At 34.8% G+C, this 13,389-nt stretch overlaps 1 protein-coding gene across 2 annotated transcripts in view; it reads right to left on the bottom strand.

Annotated features, from left to right (window-relative positions):
- The window catches only part of LOC117234290 (probable serine/threonine-protein kinase dyrk2), a 266,454-nt gene that overhangs the window by 9,030 nt on the left and 244,035 nt on the right, over positions 1-13,389 (bottom strand). For both annotated transcript variants that reach the window (XM_033495354.1, XM_033495355.1), the window contains 3 exons: positions 2,577-2,718; positions 1,580-1,796; positions 27-125 (listed from right to left, as the gene is read on the bottom strand). In XM_033495354.1, coding sequence (XP_033351245.1) covers positions 27-125; positions 1,580-1,796; positions 2,577-2,718 — 458 coding nt within the window. The remainder of the gene's footprint in view (positions 1-26; positions 126-1,579; positions 1,797-2,576; positions 2,719-13,389) is intronic.

Here is a 13,389-nt window from a genome sequence, read left to right as displayed (position 1 = left end):
CAGGGATCGTTAAGACGTTTGCTCACCTGATGATCTTGATGGCGATGTACTGTCCCGTCTTGTGATCCAACGCTCTGATCACTTGTCCGAAGCTTCCTTTCCCGATCACCTCCAATATCTCGTATCTGTACAGAAAATGACGAGTTTTTAGTGCTACGAACATTTTTTTAGAATAGAAATTTAAGATCTTCGGAATATTTTTCTGGATTTTGTTTCTTATTATGTGTTTGGTATCTTCATGTCGTACTATTTATGGTTATATTTGTATGATCGCAACTGCTTTTTAAATTACATCGCAAGGTAGGTTCTTTTCTATATTTCGATTTGGAGAGTATGAAAAGTTTCGAAGAATCGTTTGTCATTGAGCAAGACACTGATAATAATACTATTGAAATTATTAAAAATGATCTTAATCCTCGTAACTTAGAAGTTATACATTTCGATGTATTCATACGTTCTAATGTGTTCTTTTATTATTAAATTGGAGATTTCTAATCGATCACAATTCTTATTATTGCGTATAAAGAATCCGTCGATTATAGAGACTTCAATTTACAAGAATTCTGACTCTTTTCATTAAAATATTATGTTATGTCTGACGTATTAAATAAAAAAAGACGTAACTTATAGGCCTGATTTTTCCACAGTTATCAAAATTGAGATTTTTTGTAAATCGTGTTAATTTATAAAAGGTATTCCGTAAGGGTTGCAGCTAGTTGTTCTAAGAAAGTTTTGATGACGAGTGTAGTACCGACTCGTAAATGTCGCAAATATCTAATTTCCAAGTTATAACGAAATACATTGAAACGTACTTTAGATCGAAGAATCGTAGATTCAGTTTTCATAGGACATTCCCACGATAGATAGTGCGTTTGTTCTGCTTACAAAATGATCGAAGCCTGTAAACTTGTTTCTTTCAAGCAGCGTATCTCGTTTCGCGTAGAATGATTGCTCCTCGATACTCTACTTCTGATTTAAGTAACAACAGGGCAAAAGAAACGTGGACGCGATTGCGTGCTACGAACATGACTTGGAAGGCGATATTTACCGTTTCAGTTGCATCGTCTTAAGCTTTTCTCTTCGCTTTGAAGTATTATCTTGCAATTTATAACATAAAGCTGATTGTGTAACCTTGAACGTACACAAAGATTAAGTGGCAGATTTATTTATACAAACATTTATTTCCTTAATTTCTATCCAACGTGAACGAGCTACGATGGAAAATTTGAGTAATCTGATTAATCGGAAGACAAATTTTCCGTGAGAAACGATTTATAGATAAAAATACAGAGCATCATTTATTAGGCGAATAAAACGAGAGAAAGATTAAAAAGCTGCTTTAGGAATATAAAAATCACGACAATTACGTTTTATTTCTCCGGTTTAATCGACGAATAGAATGCGTAACCTATTAAATCGTTTATTGCTCTTAACCGCGGTCGAAACGCGTGGATAATAGGAAACCGTAAAATCGACTCGCGAATAAAACGTTCATTCGAATGTTAAGCTATTAAAACGAAAGTTTCTTAGAGAAAGAGGCAACGACGAAAGGTAAATAAAACAAAAAGGAAACACTCACCTGTACGAGATATGATCGTGGAAGACCTTGTTGTAGCTACCGTCTTCGTCATCGTATCCACCATTTTGGGCTGCGCCGTCTTTGCCACGGATTTTCGTGGCTGACAGTCCGAGATACCAAATCTCCGAGTATTTTTGAATTTCGGCGAGCTCGAAATCGGTGAGCCTCGAACCATAATACTTGCGAGCTATCGCAGGTGTCATTGGCAATCTCCCAGCTGTTTTATTTTTTAAATAATATATAGATCATGAGAATATATAAGATATAGCATGAAATATAGAACAAATATAATTTGATATTAACGAATTTTTGTTTATAATTTACGTCTCTTATCGTGTTTTATTTCTTTAGGATAAATTAATATTACGAACAGATTAGCACAAGTCAGTATTCCATTGAAATGTTTGTGATTCTAGAGCGTGACGATGCTTCTTGAATTTAAAATTATTGACGAAGTTAGTGGAAGTTATTTATCGAAATTGAAATCAAAATTATAAGTGAACAAAATGTAAAACACGAACTTGTATCTTTTATGTTCGCTACCGTGAACAATTTATATTAAATGAAAATTTGAAAATCACTTTCAGCTCGTAAAAACAGGCAAATGAAATTTCTTAGAACACAATCTAATCGTTTCTTATCGCTTTCTTCCTCGAATATGATTTTCTATCATAACTGTTACAATTTGGGGTGCCTGAAAGTGAACGTGAAAATATATTCCTTGAAAACTGCACGAATACAAACGTCATTAAAAACGATGTCAAGGTTTTCAAAAGGAAAAAAGAAAAGGTATTAATTCGCGTAAATCACGTAATCCCATATATTCACGTGCATACTCGGTTGACTTTATCGATACAATACACAGAGTATCATTTTGATATTCGCAAGAACAACAGAGAATAGCGTTCGAGAATCGTTTATTATTCCCTTGCAGGCACCCTGTGGTTAAGTGATATAGTACCACTTCAATTTTATGCAAATGCATAATTGTACGTACGATATACGTCGTGAGATGTGGCATTGATAGGTTCGTGTATCGGCATGTTGTTATGAATGTTGTTAGTTGTGGAATTGGTCGTATTGTTGTTGTCCGACTTGTCCACTCGTGTTGATTTGGGATGAAAGAATGACAATAATTTCTGAAACAAAGAACCATAAAGTTTTATAGGTAAATATAACCATAAAGTATTATATAATTATCGTCATATATCGTTTTATAAAATAGGCATTTGATACAAATATGAATAAAACATAACGATACGAGGAAATGTTATAAGCTTTGCTATTTGGTAATATAAAATATGTTTTTATGTTATTAATAAACGCAGAGATTTATTTTATAAACACAAAGACAAAAGTTTTATGGGTCGAATAGGATAGTTTTTAATAGAATTTTATAAATGATAAACAAAGCACTGAGATAAGAAAAAGATATTTTACATCGCATATCTGCATTTTCCTAAAATTTAACGAATTCTTAAAAGACTAATAACTTCTCAAGATACCTAGATACATATATTTAAATGTATGTAAACTAAATAAAAACTAAATGTATGTAACTTAACAACATATAGATAACAAGTTATATTATATTTTTTATATTTTAGGTATAGAATTCATAAAAATTTCGCGTCGAAATACATTTTTTAACGATGATAACGACTATAATTTATACCGTAGAACTGTTCTAGCGGGGTCAAAACTTTTCCATTATCACGTTAGAGATGCGAAGAAAAAATATCACGTTTTTTCACACCGATGCATTCCCAACTTTCAAATTTATTTATCCAGGCTGGGACAAAGAAAGCCGCGTTTTCGTTGCAGTATTTTACAATCACCGAGTTTCTCGAGGGAAAGTGGGGTAACGGGGTGGCTGCAATAAATTCCACCGGTGGACGTTGTCGACAACGAGAATCACGTCGCCGATTACGTTCCCGTGATCGTAATACAATATACGCACGCGAACTCGTTGTGTCTTGGGATATTACTCAGTGAAATCATTGAAAAACTTTTTCAAAGAAAATCTAGGTTATCCACCAATACAGAAAGAAACTACCCTCTCATGAATTATTATTGCTCTCGGTGAAATATTTAGGAGTCTTTGCGTTTGACGTCTACGAAAATAAAATATTCAGCTGACTTGCTCCATTTGAAGTTAAAAATGTGGAAGAAATGTTGAAATCAAAGATGCAGAATAAAAATAAAATACACGCATACTCCCTAGCTAAGAGATTTTCAAAGAGAGGCAATAATTTAAAAAAAAATTTCATCATAAGTCGTGATTAAGATCTTGCAAGAAGAAAGATTAGATTTTTCTTTGTATTTTTATTATTTCTTTACATTGACATGTACAAAATGAGATTTTGTTTGATTGCATATTTTTTCTAAATTTCTCTTTATTCCTTTTCCATATGGATAGACTGAATACTATTAGAAATTTTTCCTTTTGCTTACAGTCTACACGGAAAGTTAAGGATAAAATAAACACATGTACATTCACAATGCACGAAACGAAATTTCTCTGTCGTAAAACGAAATCATTTCCTCTATTCGATCTAAACCATAAACTACGTACCAAACATTTAACGATCACTAAATCTCGCACATGTCACATAAAAAAGTGAGAAAAGGCAGCTTCTCTCTATTTTCCTCTCTAGTCAAACACCATCAATCAACCAGCCGACTTCAAATCTCAAAATGATAAAGAACCATCTTTTATACCGACCGAGATAAAAAAGATAAGGAAGAAGGAAGAATAGGAGGAACAGGAAAACCCATGGAACAGGATTAACCCATTTGATTTCTTCGAACTTTATAAAATTGATCTATATGAAAGGAGAGACAATAATGACGAAATCTTAAAGAAATCGTTAAAAATTAATCGATACAATATTAAAAAATAAGGCTCAAGTACGTAAATTGCCTGGGAAAAGAATTTTAGGAAGAACTTCTTAGAATTTTGGCCTTTAACGATAATAAAAAAAAAAAAAAAGGAAAAAAAGGAAAAGAGTAGATCTCTGAGATAATCTCCTCAAAAATAGAACAAACAAGAATGCCAGTTAGACGCCAGAGAATGTTGGATTATTGACCCTCGACAGTAGCTTAACGAGTTTAACGACACCAGGAGAAGCGGAGCCGACAATTATGTCTCCTCTTTCAGGCATTAAAGCGTTTCGTTTGCGAAGCGTCGCCTTTCCGTGTGGCCAAGGGCAGTCACCGGTCGCTTGTGCCGTTTGAATGACAATCAGGCTGTCTTTGTCTCGTTTCTTCTTCGCCGTAGCGAATGGTGGGGGTTGAACAATCACACGACGACCGTCCGTTAATTTTCTTCGCGCGTTTTCTTCGCGAGTCGCGGATTTCGCGATTTACCTCGAGCAATCCAATGGAACTCTGCTCTAGAACTGCTCTGCTTAAATTAAGCTACAGTAGATAAGATTTCTGTCGAATTGACGTTCTGACGAGTAGTACGTCGAAATATAGATCAATATATATCTTTTTATATAAAGATAATTTGATCTTCAAATCATTGATTGTCTGAACTAACAAATATATATTTACTTATCTCAAGTAAATATTCAATAGCGAATATTCTTGGAAATATTCTTGCGAAAGTAGTTTTGCATGCAGTTCGTTCTTCAGGTGTTTCATTTGTCAAAATGCCAGTTCCTCGGGACATGCATCAACTATAACCGTAACTTTTAAGGAATGCGTAAAACACGATCGATCGGCACAAACCTGGAAACCGACAGAATTCGTTCGTCTACGAGCTCTTTACAAGTAAAGATACGCTGTCGAGATCTTGCTTCACGAGGAAACGTAGGATTCACGAGATTTTATAATCTTGGATGGTTGATTTGTGAGATTGAAAGCTTTGATGGATCGTTGGATCGTGCTATCGAAGGTGTTGGCAAGAAATGAATGAACGAAGGCCGAGTGGTGTGGGATTCAGAATTTGGAGAGCTTGGATGATGATTCGTTTTGATTTCCTTACACGTCAAGCATCGATATCGAAGATTAATCGACGCTTTCCATGTATGTTATTTTCGCGCCTGAATGAACTTATTTCGTAAAATTCGTCCGCCACAGGAGGAATTAATATTCCGGAAGAGTCAAACATCGAAACGCTAATTACTTCCTTCTGAAGGTGGTAATTATCAAGGCTTTCGCGGACTTACAAGGTTTGGCTCGAGGTTATCATTTATATTGGCAAACGATATACCGCGAACCAGTAGAGTGTTTTTGCATTTCTACTATTTATTTCAGACCGTGATAAAATTTCCTTATTTTTATACCAAGAAGCACTCTCTTTTCGATTATCCCGTAAATTACTCTCTATCTTCTACGTAGATGCAAACACACGGTGTATAATTAACTATAAATGTAATCGCTACGTTTCAATTTTTAGATAAATGAAAGTAAAGAAATAAAAAGCGAGAGCCAAGCGCGTTAATCACATGCGATTAAAATAACAGTCGGTTATGTTGTTATACTTTCAGCTGGATAATTGAAAACAAGATACAGAAAGGTTCAAAAGTGCATCGTTTTTCATAAATCATAAGAACACTCTGGATATATTTATGCAATTTTATCTTTTTATAAACATAATTATAGGAATGAAATCTAAACAGAGATATGCTTCGCCTATTAAATATTACAATGAGTTCTTTATATACAGTGGCTCACAAAAATATTTCAACACTTATCGTAGATTCCTAGAAGTATTCGAATACATTCGAGAGTGACTGTATATATATTTTGGAACATTATATGGATCTCAATAGATATTTATCTGCGTCATAAATTCATGAACATCCGCGATTTAACCACAAGTTATATTAGAGGAATATTCTACCATATTTTATCAGAGGAATGTTCTATTGGAAGATGTTAGAATAGAAGAAAATGAAAAATTGTCTCATCCGTAGCGTTGATTGTATCTCAGAATCTTCTGTTGCTCCCAGGTAGTTCATCGGCGTAACGCGTAATCCTAGGATCTTGTGTTCATTTGCGTTGAGAACTATAGAGTAGCAATTAAGTGGAAGTAAAGTGAAGTCGGTTGGAAGATAATATCGAAATGTCTTTTCTGACCATTAACTAGCCCGATAGGAAGCGATGAATGAAGCATAAATCAAAGTGAAAGGAGAAGTAGATCATCGGAAGTTGAAGATTGAGACTTCTATGGATCTTCTATTCATAGAAGAACAAGCAGCTTCTTCTTCGTTTACAATATCGCTCGTAGAATCGAGTCTCGTTAGTATAACTTGCGAGCAATTTATCGTAACGACGTGTGGATTACGGATATCGTATTCATTTCTAATACTATGTTAATGCAAATGAGCTACGTTAAGTGAAATAATTTTCCATTGAATGGCGTAATCGAAGAGTTTTTGTATTAAACGTACATTGGCTAGGTAACCTGATTGATTAGAATATTCAGAATAAATCGTGTCTCTAAATATATTGCACTCTATTTAAGTAGAATTAAGATCTTTAACTTTATTTATAATGGGAGAATGTAAACTGATAGAAGTCCTGGTAATGACAATCTCATATAATAGAATATTTCTGAAACTAACGTCCGATTTTATATTGATCGTCGAAAAAAGAAATAATATATTTCAGAAAAAAATAAGCATCCAGTTTCGTAACCCCGTAGAGAGAAGAAGATTTACGTATCTACGTAAGTATGAGATTGCTGATCTTAAATATCAAATATTTGTCTCAAAAAGAAAATACACTCTTCAAACGTTTATAAAAAACGAATAAACTTCTCACCTTTATTTCTAAGAATTATAATAATTATACTGTAGACTTTTATGAAAATTTACATCTTTATAAAGACGACTGAAGAAATAGAATTTAAGCAGATATTTATTTTTAACACTTCACTTTGGATATTTTATATATTTTTCCATATTACATACATTCTGTGCAACTTTAAATTTCACAGCTTATAAATGCATAAAAATCTACAATGTAATAATAATCGTATCCAAGCGAACAAAATCAAGTAAAGCCAAGCAAAATGGTAAATTTATAAATTGACAAGATTCCGATGTCGATGAGGTTTTCTAAAGAACATTCTTGGAAACAGGAAAATCCCCTCTTCGTTCACCCGAGATCTATAAATATTTCTTAGCTCCTAAATAATTCACTATAGCTCGCGTAACGTATAATCTTTAGAATCGAGCTTGCTCGCGATCACGCGAACATCGATGGAAACGTGGAAATTATCGAGTTCGTTCACGTTATATCGAACCAGACCGTCAAAGAGACGATAGTTTCTAGTCTCAATGGACAGTTCGTTGGTTAATCGAGCGTATACTCGCGTTCAGCTCGACAAAATGATTCGCCGCCAATTGATTAAACTGAACGACGATTAAGACCAGACGAATGTTGACATAAATTTCTATTAAGGGGTCACGGGACCGTGTGTAACTGCCATCGTCAAGGAGCATCCCTGTTGCACCAAATTCATTCGCTTTAGGATTTCACGCAATGGTTCTTTTTATAGTACTTTATGGTGCTGTGTGGTTTGGTGAGATGGTCGGTCGGTCGAATACTTGGACAGTATAATTTCAATTTCTAGGGTGTTTCGAGTAATTTAAAGGAATACATGCAGCTCAATTAGACTTGTCCATGTTTCCTCGTTTGCGTTAATGGGAAGCGGCTACTGCTGGTCATTGGCCTAAGAGTCGCTTGTTTAGGTAAGTTGCAAGCTGTGGCTGACAACCGTAACTTCCGAATAAAACATTCCTCTAATTAATAAAAAAAAGAAAGTGGTTGTTAAGTGACATAAAGAAAATAAGGACGATAATTTGAAAATTTAAGAAAGAAGATTTAATTACACCAGACGAATTGATTTCATTACAAGTATTTCTTCGATCTTCTTTCATAAAGTGTCGTATAATATCGTGTTTATATGAATGACTCGTACTTTGGGTTTGTTTATATACGTAGTGGGCTCGTTTTGTGTGCATTAGGGGTTTGCTTATTTACCTTTGAAGATCGTTTTCTTTATGTTTGTCCATAGTGTGTTAACGATATTATACAAAAATTACTCTATAAATCTGTGTCTATTAAAAATTCTGAAGAATCTCAGTGAAAAATTCAATGCGTATCACCAATAATAATTAGTAATAATAAAGACCACGTCCTACTTGCTGACCAATTATTTAATCGAACTTTAACTTACATACGAGACCAAAATAAAAATTCATATCTAATAAACGAACAAACGTAGCAGATCTATGTCCCAAATTAAAATCGTGGAAATCTAAGAGAAGTTTCTCATAAATGAGAGCTTCCAACGTTTCACAGGGGCAGTATCGGACAAAGAAAAACAGTTGACATCGAACTCGGGGTTTCTCGCGTTTCACAACACAGTGCTTCGCTCGATCGACCTCGTGTAATGAAAAATTATTATCGGTCGGCGATCGCATGACTCGCGTCGCTACATCGGCATAAATAAAAAGCAGACGTGCGGAATAACCGAGAGAGACGAAGCTTCTCCCGCTCGTCGCTCCTATAAATTGTAATCGTGCACTCTCCTCTTCGTCTTCCACGTCCTCTTGTTCCTTTTATTCTCTTTTCGTTTTCTCCTCGTTGCCGGGCCTTTACCAGACGGCAGCAAACCGCTCGAAAAGCATAAATAAAACGCGAGGATTCACGGGTGGCCAACATTCGCGCGGCAACCGATACCGCAAGCCAAAGCCGCTTGACCCTCGACACTCGAAAATTAAAGTACATATCGAGTGGACCTTGTTTTCGCCCGACGAGTAAAAACGTCCGATCTTAAAAGCCCAGCTTTAAATAGATTTTCGGGATTTTCGAGAGAAGCATTCTTGGCGAAAGGTTTATGGTTATGGAGATTCTTTGTTCTGGTAGTCATTTTGGTTCTTTGCAATCTGAAGATCCTCCTCGGATGTTTGTACTGTGTCGTAATGGAGAATTTCAAGGTGCAAAAGTCTACGGAATCCTTAGAAAATGTCCAAGGTAAAAAGCTCGTTATAATATTTAGCACGAACAGCAGAACTGTATTTAGATCCTGTTGCTGTTATTATTTTTATGAAATCGGTAATTGGAAATTCCTAGTTATATGTGTATCGATAATTATGCTATATTTATAAGTATTGGACCATTTACTTATAAATGTGCAAAGAAGATACAAAAGTAGTTCAACTAAATTCTGAATAGATCTAACAGAAAAGCTTTCTGAACTATTTATTTCAACTCGTTACTATTATCTAATAACTGTAATTTATATCAATCTTTTTTCGAAAGAACAAAGCAATTTAAGACTCGAAATGCTCCACGTACAAATACGAAAGAGAAACGAGCCAAGTAGAAAGAACGAAACGCAAGGGAAGAAAAGATACGTTTGCAAGAGCGGATTTTTCCCAAGGACGATAGAACGTTCCAAGTCGGAATGATGCCGGTGTGCTTCGATCTTCGAGAGATAGGTAGTTACATACGTACAATAATTCCCTATATCCAAGTTATGCATGCGGTTTACCTTGTGACATCTCTTGGCTGCAGCCACGCACCTTTCTAACGCGATACCTCGAACGCGACGCAACTGCTACGACCTATCACCTACGGGGTGTTCCAAACGTTTTCCTAGTTTCCCATTTTTTTACAGTAATTAATCATTCATGAACATTGCTTAATGCAATGTATATGCGTGCCGTCTGGAAATATACATAACTTTTCTGAACTTGAACATTTAATTTTCTACCATTGTCTTTATCGAAGAGTTATTTTTGAATTCACAAAATTGAAGTAATTGTTTGGGGAAGCTTTTAGCATCGTAGCAGTACAAGAGTTATATTTTTCAGTTTAAAAATGAAAATAGTTGCAGATGTGAAAGTTTGACGGAGGGAAAAATCTCTCCTTTTCTGTACTCAAATCTGTGATCTATTAATTGATACTATATATAAATCATCGATTTTTTTAAGGCTGCTTGTAGCAGAAACAGTTATCAATTAATATGTGTAATATACTGTATATATAGTTATATATAATTATTTCAGCTTACTTATTTTAACAAAACCTTATCTGTTATAATAAACTTACTTGTACTGTTACTCCAACAGTCAATATCGAATACTTCGTAAATTCTACTTTCACGAATTACCAGCTAATTTATAACTCGTAATAAAGCTGAAATAACACAGCTCGTAAGCTTGATTCAAGCTTATAAATTCTCCTCAGTATACAAATCCAAGAAAAAAAAGGTCACTATCTGTTCAATTTCTGATAAAAGTATACCATCGCAAGATATCCTGATCCCCAACCGTGTAAGATTAATATATTCAGGTATCCTTTCACATACGTCAATAAGTGAAACACGGAAATCTTCGTTGGGGAAAAATCTTTGCGAGGAAAGTGTCAGGAAACCTAAGCGTTAACGGTATCTTTCCTTAGGGGAAACTTATACCATAAAACATTCCACCGTGGAACCCTTCACGGTCCAAATACGGACAATAAACTTTCTTTGAATCTTTGAACTTCTGCACTTCGTGAAACTATGCTAATTATGGAATTATTCATAGATATGAATCATGTAGTCATGTAGCCGGTTAAATAAGCAAATTAGCTATAGATTTGATATAGGCCGCTTTCACCCTTGTTTGCCTAGTGCAACGTCTGTGAAATTTCCTTCCTTTCCTTTTTTGATGAAAACAAAGCGTTAATATCAGAATACTGTTCATACCGATCATTGATACATATTTTTATTAACATTAACCAGACAGTTGTTTTTGACGAGCATACTCGTCATGAACAAATGGCAATATTTTGTGTCATAAATTATAATAAAATAATAAAATTAAAAAATGAAACAGTCATTTCAGTACAATTTAATCTTATGTTGTAACAGCCACACATACTCTGTGTTTGACGAGTATACTCGTCATCGCTTACTTTCTGCGACACGTTTTAGGTATATACTTCCCAGTTTTCAAAGAGATCGCAACAGCTAACTGGTTAAAAGCATTGATATTTTTATTTAGTCTTCCTATCAATATTCTTCTATATAAAATACGTATATTAAAAACAATTAATTAATTAAAAACAATTCCTATATAAATAGTAAAAAGATCCGAATTAAAAAGAACTCGAGCTTTTCTTAAATAAAAATGTCTAGCGTGTCTTTTACGTAAACAGGTGGATTTGTAAATATGTTAGCTTCATTATATATAATTTTGAATTGACTTGCATTTTTAATCTTAATTCGATGCAGCATAACAACAACCATGGGAACAGGTTTTTATCCGTAGACTTTACCAAAAGTTAATCAAATTCCCACAGAATTCACAATGCTATGATATTAAAATAAATCTATGAAAAATGGTAAATTGGTGATTTCAAGTACTTTTAACATGTTACATATATCCCTAACGTTACATCAACGATATAAAAGTATGCAGTTTGGTCAATGACACAAACTTTTTCCATTGAATTTATTCACCTCGTGAAAGTGAAAGAGCAAAAGGGAAAAAATGTTACTTATGGAACACCGGATAGGTGCGTGTACCCACGTACTTACGTGGGATTGGAGACACGTGGGCGTGCAAGGTATCTCGGAAGCGCATTAGAAACGTCACCGAGCTGAGAACAGGGGCTCATTAACCTGCGTGTGCCGCACGCTCGGCCAGGTGGGACGGCTTGCAGTAATTATAAAAGTAACACGATTACACGCATGATCGTTGATCCGCCATATTGTTGGACCAACCCTATCATGCTTTCATCAGGTAAACTTTCAAAGCCTTTCGTCTCTTGTATAACACTGCACAGTTTCAGAGAAACATAAGGTATATAGTATTAAAAGTCACAAAGACTCTTCATGTAACATAATAAGTTATTCTGTATGAAAATATACAGAATTTGTAAATGCAGCGTTATATCATCGAGAGATCCCAGAGAGATGTTAATTGATATTTGATATCTCTTCGAGTAGTTTGATTTCAATTTTCGAGCTTCACGCGTGCAAATGTTTGTTACTTTTTATTGAAGGTTAATATTTAACGAACGTAATATCAATTATATATTTGAAAGCAATGTAAATGTATGAAACAAATGTAAATTGGGATTTAATAGCGCGTTAAGTATTTATGATTTCTTATAAAACTGTAGTTGTTCGTAATTTAAATAAAAAAGAAACTTAAAAAATTGGGACAATGTTTCAAAAAGTATTCAAACATTTTATGACTAATTTTAGTATCATCTAATAGCTTTAATATTTACGCGAGTACAAATAAATGAAAATCGAAATTAATTTTGTCGAAAGAATTTGCACGTCTATAGCAAACTGCAAAGCAAAAAAAAAAAAAAAAAAGCAAATACGCAAAACCTTGTAACATTAACAAACGAGGCAAACGAACAAGCTTCGTGTGTAACGAACGGGTTTTATATTTTCATCCTTGCTTTCTCTCTGCTATTCCCTCTCTCTCATTCCCGCGAATATTCCCTTGACAATTTCGCAGACAATCCATGCTCCTTCGACTTTAAACCGCTTTCAAAATTCTTCACGCGAAGGGACAGCATCTTTTAGTAGGCTGCCACGCTTCCAGGCTCCCTGGATACGAGTTAATTTAATTTCCTTCGCCGACCGGCTGGCGAATCAAAATTGCATTATTCATACTGGACCGGCGTGGCGCTCATAACATTGACGTAACAACGCATGGAATTGCGCTCCTGTAGGTAATTGTCCGACAAGTCCATCTTCAACTTCGAAATCAAGGAACGCTAGCGATCGGCGCTAATCAATTTTCAGCAGCAGACCTTTGTGCACACGGTATAGTGACTAG

The sequence above is a fragment of the Bombus vosnesenskii genome, unplaced genomic scaffold (assembly GCF_011952255.1).
Source record: "Bombus vosnesenskii isolate JDL3184/JDL3185 unplaced genomic scaffold, Bvos_JDL3184-5_v1.1 scf7180000013304, whole genome shotgun sequence".
NCBI classification, from domain to species: Eukaryota; Metazoa; Arthropoda; class Insecta; order Hymenoptera; family Apidae; genus Bombus; species Bombus vosnesenskii.
Note: the sequence above shows the minus strand (reverse complement) of the source record. Positions and strands in the feature narration are given on the sequence as shown.